Here is a 15,929-nt window from a genome sequence, read left to right on the forward strand (position 1 = left end):
ACACTTTTTACAAAATAGTGTGTAATTAAAAATTGGATAACTCTATAGGCGTCTAATTCACATCATACATTCCTCATTGGTTGTACCTTTGAACAAAACAAAGGACCACCTCGTATCAATTAAAACTTTATCAAAAATTTAGTTAAAAAAAGGGGGGGGGGTCGCTGTCCCATGTTGCCCTACTAATCACAGTTCATAGAGGAATCCGCTAAAAACTTGCTCGCTTATTTAAAATTTATCATTTGCACATTTTCCACTAAAAAGTGAGGAGAGTTAATAAAAATATCACTAAAATAATTGTTTGAATTCAAAGACAACGAAAAATCCCTGTAAATCTCAAGATATAACTAACTTTTTTTTTGATTGAAGTCTGGATTTTAAAAATGCCAAATTTGTGCAATACATTACCTACCTTATCAGTATATTGCCAACATTTTTAATTCCAGATTTTCTGATGAAATCAGAAATATCGCGGATCACACAGGTTGAACGGTGAAATCACAGGTTGAACGTAGTCCTTTGTTGAGTAGTATAGGAGGTTTGGTCGAGCTTTTTTGTATTTGGGAGGAATAGTGAGTGAGGATTAGGTATTTCGGGAAGATTAGCTAACAAGTTCGTGGGTATCAGAAAAATCGATTTATATGCACCAGGTGAAATAAAGAATAGTCTTTGATTCACCAGCGAGTTTATTTGAGTTTAAATCAACAATAAAAGTCTAGTCGCGTAAAGCCGCAAGCACGGCTCAGGTTTTCTCTCTAATAACCAAAACCACTGTGTAATAAGTTAACGAACTTCAGTGCATGCCCCATCATGGGTAATGATTCGTTTGATAACATAACCATTATTAATTTAAATGATATATCAGGCCATCGATCCAATTATCAGTGAAGTCTTGGATAACCATTAAGTTAAGTGAATAACAGAATAAGTGAATGAATTTTTTTTTTGCCCCTGCATGGCCGTGCTCCATCTCCCAGAAATGCATGGCCGGAATTTTTCTTTTCCCGAGATAACTGTACAACTCAAGTTTTATATCTAAGCGTCATGTTCTTGCAAAATGAATACACACTATTCGAGTATACTGATTTTGTGAAAAAAACAATCAATATAGAGAATAAAATGAAGCATATAAAGTATTATATTCTGCAACGCAGATGACCCGTATGAAGTATTACTCGTGTGTTGTCGCCTGCTGGGCGCTGCTGGCTGTGGTCGGGCGAGCGACGCCGGCGAAGATCGAAGGCCTGGAACAGACGCAGGAAATTGATGATGTGAACGACCGGGATCCTGAACGTTAGTCTCAGTATATCAGATGAACTTGCACCTGTAAAATTATGCATATTCTCATCCTGAAAAAGCCGATATTCAACGAAAGTGATCATTGTCGAATTTATAATTCACATGGAATGAAAATATTTACGGAATATTCTTTGCTGATTTAATCACCAGCTTCCATTTTGATCGTTTGGAGCGGTTTTAGAAGCTTCTTTGATGATATATTTGATATGATCAATTTTACGCTGTGTTTATGCTAATCGAAGGCTTCTTTATTTACAATATATATTCAAGGTGATGAGAAATACTGCATCATTTCTCCCTTATATTTTGAGTGTCACAGTAGGATAGTTTCGAGGAAAAATCATCGAATAATGTGTCTGAAATTGATCTTAATATTTTCAACTTTATTATATGTTTTTTTACAAATTGAAGGGATTTTTTCGGATAATGTATGTGGGAGAAGTATTATTTAGCGTTGCATCGTCAAACAACGAAATGAAAAATAAAGGCAGAAAATAAATTTTATCACAAAACAATTAATTATTTACCCCAAATTTTTATTATTTTTTATTCCAAAGATAAAGATTTTATTATATCACTAGGCATTAGCATCATGATGGCGAGAATTTCATGCTTTCTATTGCTACAATAAATGCCACGGTATGGGACAGTTACATCGTAAGATAATATGGTAACAATTAGTGATAATAGCTATAATGTGATAAAATAATGGTGTTAACTTTAAAGATCAGGGCATGACTGGTGTGTCACAGATTCAAGACGTTACAAAGTTTCTACAGCTATCGCTGAGTCTCAAACTATAGCAAGTCTTTCTCCTTTCGTTGGTCTTAACGACTAATAACGCAATGCGACAACAATTGACATAACGAAAGTATTTAATGCCATGCGTGAGCAAAAATGATAAATGAATGATGAAAATGTTCTTTTAAATGAACATTATTTTACTGTTTTTGCAGTTCCGCGCACATGTGAATTATCAACGGACATCAACGAAACTTCATTCCAGAATCCCGGGTATCCTTCTGCTACAAGTATTCCTACTGATGCTTGCAGACACAAAGTTTATCCTGTTAATGATTACATCTGCCAGATTCGCCTGGACTTGAAAGATTTCATACTAGCCCAGCCAGATTGGGATGGAGTTTGTGCCACGGACTTCATGCAAGTATCCGGAGCAATGACGAAAATCCCCCAGATTTGCGGGATAAATTCGGGACAACATCGTGAGTCGAATGCTGTTATTGAGAAACATTTCAAACAATTGACTTTTGCAGTTAAAATGCTTATTTCAGTTGAAGTTATGAATATTTTGTCCCACTAATTGATACTGCGCAAAGACAATAAGATAAATAACACATTTCCTAGTGTACCTGGAAGTAACACCGGATTTTGGGAGCGTCACAATCAACGTTGACACCTCAGCACCGGGGGCCAAGTGGAGCATCTCCGTCGCACAAATAGAGTGCAACTCCCCGTACCGAGGTGACCGTATAATTTAGTTAAATTAAAAAGATTCGTGGATAATTTTGTTTATTTGATAAGGTACTACTGATAATTTTGTGCATATATAGAGGTTTATGAAATAATTGCGATGAATTGCAAACGATTAATCAACTAAATTATTTGAATAAATCTGGATTAATTATAAAGCACTTTAAACGTTTGGCTAACAATACTATAAATACTAACTATAAACGATCTGCATTAGGCTGACCTATTAGACGGCTTATTCATGACTGGATGCCAGTTATGAATTTACCTGCAATCGGTGTAAGGTTTAGCTTTATGCATTATTTTTAGCACATTTTCTCTTTATAGAAAAAATGCACTATTGTGCTCGCCATGTCCGTCTGTCCGTCCGTGACTTCACGTTTTCGTCGATTTTAAGAAGCGGGCATATGCCTGTATTAAAGATACGACATCTCAGCTCTAATGCACTGTACTAATCGCAATGAAAACTGATTTATGCACGAGAAAAGCGCTCTCTGTCACTCACTGCCGTGAGTACTGAGTTATATTTTTTATGTTATAAATTGCGTTGCTCTCGACAGCCCCGGCGGGCTGCCTCCAGTACTTCACCAGCACACATGGAACCATCAAAAGCTTCAACTACGACGCTACAACCTTCAACTCACCCAACACTCCACCCACGGGTATTTGGTAGTCTACCAGTTCACACACCTGACTTTTAGGATAGACTTTTTGTTACGGGAATTCTGACTTGATGTACAAGTTAATATTGCATTTTATATCTTATAGAAAAGATAATATAATACAATTGTTTTCGAGTTCCTCAACTAAATTACCGAGCCATTCTGAAGAAGTGTTGAATTAAATGCTGAAAGTGTGGACGTTTTGAATGAGTTTTTTATATATCAATTCTTCACGGCATATGAACTTGTTGCAAAATGTTGAAAATTACATAATTATTAAATATTCCATGTTTAATTAAAAGTCTTCCCACGTTCCCACATGAAAATTTAGAGAGTGTAGCGCCTGACTGCGAAACATGATTTGTTGTAGTATTATCTAATTCTATATTAAAATAATTTCAAGTTCGAACTAGATAATAAATCGAATAGAAACATCTGCATAAAAACTTGAATGGCACATAAATAGAATATAGAAGTTATTCGTTGATATTTGAGAATATTTCATCTCAATTACCCTGAACGTATGCATCAAATGCAGCCACCACGCAGCTAGCCAGCCAGGCTTACGGCGTCTGCATCAAGCCGCAGTCTGGCTTCTGCAGCGTCGCCTACACGAAAACTTCTGGGGTGTCCGATGACTACAGCTTCTCCTTGAGTGGTGATGCGAGTGTACTGCCCATAGGCAAGTATATTTGGCGAAAAGTATGCACAGATCAAATAAATATTATATTAAACACCCGCAATATTTATTAAATTAGATTTCATTCCATTTCCCGGATCTGAATGAATAAATTCATATCTACTAGTTGTGATGCTTTTTAACGCAATCTTATAATATGAGATTGCTTACAAGAGACAGTTAATTTCAAGTGTTTATAGGATATTGTGTCACTGAGCATTAACGCTAAAACTCTTGATTTTTAATTTTTAGGAGCAATCGGATCAGTTGGCAGTACAGACTGCACAACGGATTACTTGATGATTCCTATGGGGACCATAACTGACACAACTTACCCCGCCACCTCCGCTGATCGCTACTGCGGCGTAAACTTCCCGAGTAAAGTTGAAAGTAAGTAGGAATTTGGACGAGCAAAACTGGCGATATATTTTGATCTCCGTTTGAAACAGTGAAGAGAGTGAGGAAATTCCCAGCACAGAGTAAAATTAAATTTTTCACCTCACTTCTAGACACGAGTGCAGAGGATAGTGTTTCGTATGCAACATTTCGAAATACTACTTCATAAGTATATTCATATTGACAGGCCTGGTGCAGCCGTTCGTCTTCTACGTGGTCACAGACGAGACGGAAACCAACCATGCAGATCCAGCACTCGACGATGGTCCCAACGTGGGCTTCTCCATTGGCTACAGAATGCAAGCTTGCTGAAATAACGGTTGTTATTGTTATGTTTGTCATATTTTATTTATATGTTGTTTTGCTCGAACACCAATAATGCACCTGGAGTCTAACACCCGCATTAACCAAATAAATAAGTATAGAAATAAATACAGTATGAATCTGATAAGTTCGAAGTGTATGGCAGTTTCATTTGTTCAGTAAACATACTATGATATTAATACGGTTAAATGGAAACAACTAAACCAGCCTAAATGTCACATGGATTTTGAGTGTTGAAGCCTTGCAGCGATAATATACAATGGTTATTCCAGTGCAGTGATTAAGAGTGAGTCGTTATTAGAGCTCGTGTCTTGAATACCCATGGTTTCAAAATATCCTAAGAGAATTTGAAGTCGTCTATGAAAAAATTAGTAATTTTTATAGACAGAAGAAAAGTAAAAAAGCGTATTTGTCAAAAACGCCAACTTCATATTGCGCCACAATTTGCAGTCTAATTGGTCCCTCCCGAAAAAAAACAGGTTAACCGAGCTATTGTCGTACTGCAAGTATGGACTTGAAGTAGCGGGTCAGATAATTTTCTTATCCATGTTCACCCATAGATCTAGTGAAATTCGCCCTGAAAATCATATCACTGACGTAATAGATTTGAATTAGTACCGCTGCCAGTTTCTTCACCAAAAGACACAAGTTAAAAATAATTTAGCACAAATAACAATGTGCATATAGATTTCATGATTTTATTGTTTTATTGTCCTCCCGAGTGTAAATATGTCCTCCTCCTTAGGAAAATATTAGATTTCCGTAAGTTTTCTCGCTATCACTTGAGGAAAAGTGCCAGCTGTCTTTGATATGACAACGAGATGTGGTCAGCGAAGAAGATAAAAAATTATTTCATGAAAGCGTCTAATGCAGTGAGCATAGTGGGTTTTCTGTGTCTCTGTAAAAAGATTTCATCATACCGCTTTTGTCCATTGATATTCGAAACACAATGCACATTATTGAAAAAATCGTCGGCAATTCTTGGTTTGCAAAATGCAAAAGTGATTACATTTGGTCCTTAAATGAGAAAATTAATTGATAAATAGTGACTACATTTTATTGCGATGACCCTACTTTAAATTATTATCCAGAGGGATGTGGATACTGTTATAGGTTCATATTTTATTGAAATAAATTCTTATATTTAAAATCTACATTTTAAAATATACTCACAGAAAGCTCATAAGAGAGAGTTTTTGTTGAAAGTGATTATGGTATTGAATTCGAATAAATAAATTGCACGGTCCAGATATTCAGTGATAAATGACTTTCAAAATGTCATCACAATTGTTATGATTACTTGCATCACGATGAAATTGTTTTTTGTTTATGTGGCAATATTATTAGGCATCTTCCTGAAAAGTCAAGAAAGAAAATAAATTCTTTCAATATAAGTTTAGGTCACGAGTTGTTAGTGGGTTAATAGTACGTCGTAATGGCTTAGATTAAGTAGAAGTAAGATCACAACTTATTTATCAGATAAAAATTTAATTTTTGTATTTTATTTTTTGGCAGTGTGCAACTTCACATCATTCATATTTTAAAACTGAAAAGAAGAAATAGAATGCTGAGAGATAATCCCACTTTTTACAGGTGTTTTAGATTAACTTAGGCCATTCACTTGTGGATAAACTATTGCCATTCACTCCAACAACGCATTCAAAATCATTCTGCTGCATTTTTGGCAACTAAGAGGAATTTAGTGTATTAAACAGGAGAACTTTTTAAATATGCATGCATCGCGTACTGCGCCCTTTACTGATCAAATTTAGGTTAAGTTTTGAAGTCACGAATTTTAGGGTTCAGCTGGATATGGGAAAAAATTGAAAATTGCTGGTGGAAAATTACATGTTAATGTGATTTTTTACCGCTAAAGTATTTTGATGCGAGATATTCGCTAAGAAATTGCACGCTTATTTAAAATTAAGCATTTTCATATTTGAGCTAAAAAAGTGAGGGTAGTAAAAAAAATATCACTAAAATAATTTTTTGAACTCACCGACAACGAACAATCCCTGTGCATCTCAGGATATAACATTTTTTTGGTCTGGCTTTTGAAAATGCCACAGAAAATTTAATTTGTATATGTATTGTATACTGCCAGTATTTTATATTTCAGATTTTCTGATGAAATCAGAAATCACACGATCCCACAGGTTCAACGGAGTTCATTGTTGAATAAAGAAGGTTTGATGAGCTATTTTTGTATTCGGGAGGAGTAGTGAGTGAAGATTTGGTAATTTGGGAGGAATAATTGAGTGAGGTTATGTAGCTCGGGAGGATTAGTTAATGAATTTGTGAGGTATCAGAAAAATCGATTTATATGCGGCAGATTAAAAAAATAGTCTCTGGTTCAACAGCGAGTGTATTTGGGTTTGAATCCACGATAAAAGTCATGTCGCGTAAAGTCGCTATCACGGTTCAGGGTTTTCTTTCTACAGTAATGACCAAAACCAATTTATATTACGTTAATGAACTTCAGTGAAGGCCCCATCATAGGTAATGATTCGTTTGGTAACAGAACCACTATTAATTTAAATGATATTTCTGGCCATCGACACAAATATCAATGAAGTCTTGGAAAACCATTGACTTAAGTGAATATATTTCTTCTTGCCTATGCACATGCCGTGCACCATCTCCCAAAATAGCTTGGCCGGATTTTTTCTCTTCATAAGATAACAGTACAACTCAATTTTTATATCTAAGCTTAATGTTCCGGTAAAATGACACACTCTTCCAGCATATTGATTTCGTGAAAAAACAGTCCATGTAAAGTATGAAATGAAACGTGTAAAGTATTATATTCCGCAACGCAGATGACCCGTATGAAGTATTACTCGTGCGCTATCGCCTGCTGGGCGCTGCTGGCTGTGGTCGGGCGAGCGACGCCGGCGAAGATCGAAGGCCTGGAACAGACGCAGGAAATTGATGATGTGGACGACCGGGATCCTCGACGTGAGTCTCAGTATACCTGATGAACTTGCACCTGTAAAATTATACATAGTCTCTTCGGGAAAAAGCAATATTCATCGAAAATGATCATTGTCGAATTTATAATTCACATAGCATGAAAACCTTTTCGGAAAATTATTTGCTGAGTTAATCAACAGCTCCTATTTTAATCGTTTGGAGCGGTTTTAGAAGCTTCTTTGATGATATATGTGGTATGAGCGATTTTACGCCGCATTTATGCTAGAAGAAAGCTTCTATTTTGACAGTAAATATTTAAGGTGGTGAGGAACACTGCATCATATGGTGGAAATAATTCTCCCTTTTATTTTGAGTGTCACAATAGAAAAGTTTCGAGGAAGAATCATCAAATAATGTGTCTGAAATTTAATTTATTCTTTTCAACTTTGGTTTTATGATTTTTTGACTAATTGAAGGGATTGATGATAGAAATGTTCTTTCAAAGCAACATTATTTTACTGTTTTTGCAGTTCCACGCACATGTGAATTATCAACGGACATCAACGGAACTTCATTCCAGAATCCTGGGTATCCTTCTGCTACAAGCATTCCTACTGGTGCTTGCAGACACAAAGTTTATCCTGTTAATGACAACATCTGCCAGATTCGCCTGGACTTGAAAGACTTCATACTAGCCCAGCCAAATGCGGAGGGAGTTTGTGCCGCGGACTTCATGCAAATATCCGGAGCAATGACGAAAATCCCCCAGATTTGCGGGGTAAATTCTGGACAACATCGTGAGTCGAATGCTGTTATTGAGAAACATTTCAAACTATTGACTTTTGCTGTTAAAATGCTTATTTCAGTTGAGGTTATGAATATTTTGTCCCACTAATTGATACTGCGGAAAGGCAATATGATAAATATCACATTTTCTAGTGTACCTGGATGTAACACCGGATTTTGGGAGCGTTACAATCAACGTTGACACCTCAGCACCGGGGGCCAAGTGGAGCATCTCTGTCGCACAAATAGAGTGCAACTCCCAGTACCGAGGTGACCGTATAATTATGTCAGAGTAAATAATTCCGTCGATAATGCTGTTTATTTGATTAAGTACTATTGATAATCCTGAGCATGTATAGAGTTTTATGAAATAATTGTGATGAAATGCAAACGGTTAATCATTTAAATTATTTGAAAAATTCCGGACTAATTTGCAAGCGCCTCAAACGTGTGGCTAACAACACTTTAAACGATCTTTAGCTTCATTCATCATATTTATGTTTTAAATTGCGTTGCTCTCGACAGCCCCGGCGGGCTGCCTCCAGTACTTCACCAACACATATGGAACCATTAAAAGCTTCAACTACGACGCAACGAATTTCTCGCCCTACACTCCACCCACGGGTATTTGGTAGTCTACCACTTCACTCAACTGACTTTTAGGATAGACTGTTAGGAAAAGTTTTTCTGACTTGATGTACAAGTTAATATTGCATTTTATTGCCTTTAGTAAAGATGAAATAGTATAAATGTTTTCGAGTTTACCGAACAAAATTACTGAGCCATTCTTAAGAAGTGCCGACTTATATGCCAAAAGTATGGACATTTTGAATAAGTTTCTTATATACGTATAAAATTCTTCACGGCATATGAATTTGTTGTAAAATGTTGCAACTGACAAAATTATTAGAGATTCTATATTTAATTAGAAGTCTTTGCGGGTACGTTCTAACATGAAAATTTAGAGGGTTTAGCGATTAAATGAGAAACATGATTTGTTGTGGTATTATCTAATTCTATATAAAGATATTATGAAGGTCGAATTTCACTTCAGAGTAACATCTTCATATATGAACTTGAATGACACATAAATAGAATATAGAAGTTGTTCATTGATATTTGAGAATATTTTATCTCAATTACCCTGAACGTATGCATCAAATGCAGCCACTACGCAGTTGGCCAATCAGGCATACGGCGTCTGCATCAAGCCGCAGTCTGGCTTCTGCAGCGTCGCTTACACGAAAACAAGCGTGGTGGCCAATGACTACACCTTCTCCATGACTGGGGACGCGAGTATCTTTCCTCCCGGTGAGTAACATGCCACATCTATACAATATATCCGTTACTGGCGATACTTCTTTCTCGAATAGAGGGAGAGTTATAAAATATCCCTTGAATTCGCTTGATCATATTCATAACTCGCGTGAGAAAACTATTTATTTGAACGATTCTCAAGTTTGGCGTCATGCCTGCCTACTTAATTCTTAAACATTTTAATAGGCCGTTAAATTTGATTAATTTGCAAACGTCATTGTATTGTTCATTGAGCTTTGACTATAAAAGAAAATAGCCATAATTCCTCTCTTGCAGGAGGTCCTCTTCCCGGTTATGCTGGCAGTGCAGATTGCACCACAGATTACGTGATGATCCCCGGCGGTACCTTAATGGATACTAACTACGCCGTCATCTCCGCTGATCGTTACTGCGGCACTAATTTCCCCAGTAAAGTAGAATGTGAGTAGAAATTAATACTGTAGAGTACCGAGAAAGGCAGTTTTCAAATGAGAGGCTACTCCCTTTTAACTAAATCACACCAGTTATTTAGATACATGAAACGATATATTTACGTGTTGGCCGGTCATCCAGAGTTTAATGGCGTATGAATAGGTTAACTTCTTTGCAAGACAAAATATTCTGACAAATTCTTAATTTCCCATGCTTAATCTTACAAAATTATGCAAATATATTGTGTATTAAACTTGGTTTGTGATCTGCATATAGTGATAAGATTAGTGAAAATCTAGAGTGCTGGAAAAACTGTTTAAGATGAGATATTCTAATACGCTTTAAATTGTATTCAACTTCCTGACAGCCTCCATTCAGCCGTTTGCACTCTACGTGGTCACCGACGATACAGAAACCAACTATGCAGATACAGCACTCCTCGATGGCCCCAACGTGGGCTTTTCCATAGACTACCGAATGCAATCGTGCTAACTTACNTGCTAACTTACCATTTTTCATTCTTCTTATGTTATCGTTGTTTTTGCTAATGATATTTTGTGTCGTGTAAACTGTGTCCCGCACGGAAGTTATACCGCCATCATATGCTCACAGCGTTGCTATCAGGGTTGTTGTATTGTAGTTCTCCATGTACTGAAAATATGGTTGTATCACTGTGCAGTTTGTGACCATGTCATATTTATGTCAAATTGCCTCAGATGAAATATACTGGAAGATGTAGTAAAAACGGTAGATCAAGTTCAACGATCTATTAAGCATGGGCCACACGCGACCTACTGAATTGTAGAATAATAAATATGACTACATTTCAGCATCATAATTGGAATGTTGTGTTTCTCGATTGCACAGATGTTACTGAAAATAAATACTTGTTTCCTTTCGGAAACGACATAAGTTTGCTAGTACTAAACTTGCATTGCCTGATTCCTGTCAAACTTGCAGCAGGCATGGTAAGTTTCAATAACTTATGCTACAATATATGTCACTGTACAAATAAAAATAATTTTGTAATAATTATTTATGATAAAATTGGAAGGTCACACGCAGACACTTTAGAATGACGTGTTTTTTTTCAGAACAGGAGGCGGCTAAAAATCATTTATAAATATAAACTAGTTCGATTTAATTTAGTGGATCCTTAATTAATGCATCAATATAAGCATTTGAATTAACTATAGAATTCATTGTTACAACTCACATGCAACAGGTCAGTGACAGAACTTAAGATATACACATTGAAAGAAATTTTGTGAAAATTAAGGCTAGTTCAATTACAGAAAAGTAAATAGAAAACAGAAACTAGAAATTTTGAAATTAGACTAATTCATTTCAATTAAAAAAGTGTGTGTGAGGACATATGTATAAAATTCAATTACGCGAAACAAAATAATTTAATTATCAAAATGATAATCTAAAATTTCTAAAAAGCAGTGCACAAAATTTGTTAGCCATTAGAAAGCAGTACTGAAAATACGTACTTAAGACCGTAAGAAAGAAACGATAAAACCTGAATATTTAGAGCATATATAAAAAAGAACTAAATGTGAACATGCAGGACCTAAATCCAATACCATAGATAACTGAGTAGAAATTTCACTGACGCTACAACACTTCAGAAATATAATTCGTTTAGCAAGTCTTTGATTAAACTTTAATAATCGATGGAGAAGTAACATTTTGATAATAATATATGGAAAATAACACCTTTTCTGAGGCAGGCTATATTTCATCATATAACACCTTTTCTGAGGCAGGCTGAGGCAATTAATGAAAACTATCAACGGAAATGGAAATTAATTCCGTATAGGAGCGAGAATAGGAATAATAGAGCAAACCAATGTCTAGAACTAAATTTTCAGGTGTTTCATAGAATTGCTATTGAGAAAAGAGATATTCGCAATGCATGAAATCGCTGTTAGAAGAGATATATAAGGCTCAGAAAGGCCCAAGTGAAGGAAAGAAGTTTTCATATTTTTATGCCTTCAGCGCATGTTTGCTTCAGTTTCATATGACACTGGATGTTGAATTAAAAGTTTATTTTGTCCGACATGAGTGTCCGTTGATAGACACAGCGATTATAGGAAGAATTGCTACCGTTTGACGAGCGAGTCGCACATCAGCAGCGCCACCCGTGGCGTATAGGGGGCGATTGGGAAGAAATACAATACAGAATAAATATGGATTTAAAAAGTGATTTTTAAAAACCGAACTCCTGAAGAGGCCGGTGTCTCCGATGATAAACATGTAAAAAATATATATTCTGAAAAAATATATGTATAATAAAAAATCGCCAATTTGGTAATTCTGTCAATTGATTTATGCATTGTCACCGACTTTACGCCAGTGTGCAAAATTTTAGATTGATTTTACTGGTAGAAGCATGTTGAATATAGATTATAAGATTTGTAGCAGACAGGCAAACAACAAGAAATGATGATAACTAGAAGTGCGATAGTTAAAAGTGGAATTTAAGTCGATCTGAACGAAACCGCGGTCCGTGCACCAAAAATATGACGCTAAACCCGGTACGAAAATTCGTGACCTCACACGACTGCCTCCGCTCTCCTGACTCACCATCAACTGGTGTATTCTAGTGAATCCACCAAGCGCACTAGGCGTACATGAATACGTCTAGTGCATTATAATACTATAGGCTTTGTGTATTTTATTTAATTTTAGTATACGAGGATGATGTATGATTGATGTATTGTAATGATTAAAGATATACCAGTCATATTGATTGAAATGATTAATATTCTATACTTGTAATGATACAAGTATAACATATTATAATGATACAAGCCTTGTGTAGTGATCATTAGTCTGCTTGAATTACAAGTTCACCGAGAATTTAAAAACAGTGAAAATGCAGATTAAATTAATTGTATCTTCATCGAACATGTTTCGGAAACCACCTCCATCACCAGCTCAAAATTTTCGGGAAAACAAGTAGAAGCAATAGGAAACATTTTTTTTTTAACTGGTGACCTTGAGTGTCATTGCCCCAGGCGAGTAGATTGATGCACTCGCGGTCTACGAGATATCCATGAGTGACGATCTTTGGTTTATGAATATTGGTTGTGATATAATCAGAGCTGGGCAGCGCTACTCTGAAATGTACCGGTCGCTACCGCTACATGCTCTAAATGTTGCGGGTGCTACCGCTACAATTGCTTAAATGTAGCGCCGCTACCGCTACCGTTACCGCTACTGAAAATGTAGCGGTTGCTGCATGTAGCGCGCTACTGCCCACCCCTGGATATAATTAAATCACTTGTTTTGACTTAATTCTTTTTTCACACTTGTGCTAATACACGTTAGCTGATAGACTCGTTTTAAATTATTATGATTATTCAACTTAATTAAATTTTTTTGTTAACGTCATTGGTGTCTCCTATCCGTAGTATGGTGTAACACTCGCTTGTCCTTTAGCTGACATTGATCGGGTCATCAAAAGCCCGAATGTGAACAGCCGTAAATGTAAATGATGAATAAATTGACAATATCCAGCGCATACGACCGAGATTACACTAGCGGTATGTCCAACGTACATCTAACATTGTAGCTCATTTTAATCTAGGTATAGTCTTCAATTGGAAGAAGATTCCGTTGTTTTCTACATTATAGGCTCAGAGAAAACGATGCGTGAGGGTAAACTAATACATGTGCTCCATGGTGATTTGCACTAGACGTTCATTTTCTCAATAGATTGTTTTTGAGGAGTCTATTTGTCAATTGTTGTCTAGATTGATATTAACTTGTCTTGATTGTTACTAATAATCATCTTATGATCGAATAATATCAGAACATATCTTGCTGTAAATAAAGGTAAAAATTACATATTCTAACTGAAATAAAAACGAATAAACAAAGGAATGGATTGGATCAGCTTTTCGATTTAGGTAGAGTTCCTATCATAAATAATTCGCTTCGAAGAAAGTGGATCAGCTACTGAAAATATAGCGATTGTGCATCAGTACAGTGACCACTAACGCGATTGAGGTAAAGTGAAAACTAAAGTGAAGTATTTAGGAATAGAGTGAAGTGGAACTTTAGGGAGAGGGCTGTTTAAGAAGTGTGAATTGAGATATGTAAGTGATAACAGCAGTTCCCCCTTCCTGTGGTTTGTAGTAAACATGCATCACGTAGGCTTGATTAAGAATCTGAAGGTTTAGTATGTTTATTGATGGGTTGAAGAATGGGCAGGGTGGCCCAGTGGTTAAAGTTCAGAGTACCAAGATTGGCGCAGAGAGGCGCGGGTTCGATCCTAGCTCTGTGCGCCAGTTTCTGGTCAGAATCGGCAAGGAGGCCGGGCGGTTAAGCATAGCAGAATTGTAGCAATGAGTTGCGAGTTCGAGACCGCAAAATGCTGTGAATGTTCTGCGATGTTAGGAATCGGCGACAGGCCTACGGCCTAATAACGCTGAAACCGCTATTATTATTATTATATGACGGCACGACCAACACCTGCGGGCGGTTGGTCATTATAATACAAACATGACATGAACAAAAATGGAATATTAATGTTTAAAGAGATAATTAATACAAATGGTTATTCAGATATTATGAGGTTGAATAGCTAATGACTTTGATTCAGAAGGTTGACTAAGCATAACACTGACATAAAATAGCAGAAAACAATATTAAGAAATATTGAGAGCAAGCCATGATATAGTTCTGACGGTTATACTTTGAAATATTCAATCACAAATATCTGAATTTAAATTTAGCAATCAGCTGAGCAGCTTACCCCGTAACCCCGGAGATATTAACACGTCGACGTGAAAAAGCAAAGTGATTCTACCGTATGGTTCTAGCTCTGTCCGCTAGCACGTTCTAAACGAAAATCACAACTTTCGAGTGATCGAATTAAATATAAAAAGTATGTTTGTCGTATATCGAACTATACTGTAACACAAAAATCATACGAATATTATTAGTGCTAGAAAATTGACCATATCTCTTGACAAAATGTTTGCATGATTATTCAAAAGTTGAATTGACCACATAGCAAGTAAGTGGCAAGTTTCTAGGTTAATTAAGTTGTGAATAGCTATAGAAATTGGTGATTAACGAGTTTGAAGAGTTGATAAACTAATTACGACATTCACAAGAAATGATAGTGCGAGTTATGATCGAGTCACTACAGAACCGTGTCAGGCTGGACAACAGTGCGCAGTGGCGTGCCACAAGGAAGCGTTCTTGGGATGATTGAGTTTGGAGGTTCTTTATGTTAAACATTAAAGTCTTCTCATAAGATTATAACTTATTGGGTTACGTCTAATGCCCACTTTATCAACTTTATCGATTTACCCAATTTATCGATTTAAGGAATACCTCCATGCGAGACCAGCGTTAGCTTCCAGCTTTCAATGTGATAGCTCGGGACTTTCTAGTTTATTTTCAATTGACCAGCATCGGTGTCACTATTTGTCAACTGCTAAAAAGCTCACGCGAAGAGCCGCGTTAAAACTCTCAAGAAACTCTTCAGTAAATTCTGTTGCGGAGAAATTCTTTCACTAAACACCGCTCTCTCCTTCCCCAACGGAGGATGTTATTTTCACTACAGAAAGCTAATTTCCGCTGGGCACTTTAGTTGCAATGATAGTGGGTTGGCTGCATAGGTGAAGATC

The 15,929-nt window shown here is 36.4% G+C and overlaps 2 protein-coding genes across 2 annotated transcripts; both read left to right on the top strand.

Moving 5' to 3' along the window:
- The first annotated feature begins 1,159 nt into the window (after positions 1-1,159).
- LOC108672679 lies at positions 1,160-5,511 on the top strand. Its single transcript, XM_018160386.2, has 7 exons — positions 1,160-1,293; positions 2,256-2,522; positions 2,665-2,781; positions 3,351-3,452; positions 3,991-4,134; positions 4,384-4,521; positions 4,715-5,511. Exons 1-7 carry the CDS (start codon positions 1,164-1,166, stop codon positions 4,837-4,839), a joined length of 1,023 nt encoding a protein of 340 aa, XP_018015875.2. The 5' UTR covers positions 1,160-1,163; the 3' UTR covers positions 4,840-5,511.
- A 1,442-nt stretch (positions 5,512-6,953) lies between these two features.
- Positions 6,954-10,770, top strand: LOC108672683. Its single transcript, XM_047882378.1, has 8 exons — positions 6,954-7,038; positions 7,671-7,809; positions 8,295-8,561; positions 8,704-8,820; positions 9,076-9,174; positions 9,718-9,861; positions 10,144-10,287; positions 10,646-10,770. The coding sequence occupies exons 2-8, from the start codon at positions 7,671-7,673 to the stop codon at positions 10,768-10,770; spliced, it is 1,035 nt and encodes a 344-aa protein (XP_047738334.1). The 5' UTR covers positions 6,954-7,038.
- The last annotated feature ends 5,159 nt before the right edge of the window (positions 10,771-15,929 follow it).

Source organism: Hyalella azteca, unplaced genomic scaffold (genome assembly GCF_000764305.2).
Source record: "Hyalella azteca isolate HAZT.00-mixed unplaced genomic scaffold, Hazt_2.0.2 contig10312, whole genome shotgun sequence".
In the NCBI taxonomy this organism is placed as follows: Eukaryota; Metazoa; Arthropoda; class Malacostraca; order Amphipoda; family Hyalellidae; genus Hyalella; species Hyalella azteca.

Excerpts from the sequence above, each read along its gene's own strand:
- LOC108672679 (XM_018160386.2), top strand. The coding sequence starts at position 1,164 with ATGAAGTATTACTCGTGTGTTGTCGCCTGCTGGGCGCTGCTGGCTGTG. Across the intron at positions 3,453-3,990 it reads ACCCAACACTCCACCCACGG|CCACCACGCAGCTAGCCAGC; the intron begins GTATTTGGTAGT and ends CATCAAATGCAG. Across the intron at positions 4,135-4,383 it reads TGCGAGTGTACTGCCCATAG|GAGCAATCGGATCAGTTGGC; the intron begins GCAAGTATATTT and ends TTTAATTTTTAG.
- LOC108672683 (XM_047882378.1), top strand. The coding sequence starts at position 7,671 with ATGACCCGTATGAAGTATTACTCGTGCGCTATCGCCTGCTGGGCGCTG. Across the intron at positions 8,562-8,703 it reads GGTAAATTCTGGACAACATC|TGTACCTGGATGTAACACCG; the intron begins GTGAGTCGAATG and ends CACATTTTCTAG. Across the intron at positions 9,175-9,717 it reads GCCCTACACTCCACCCACGG|CCACTACGCAGTTGGCCAAT; the intron begins GTATTTGGTAGT and ends CATCAAATGCAG.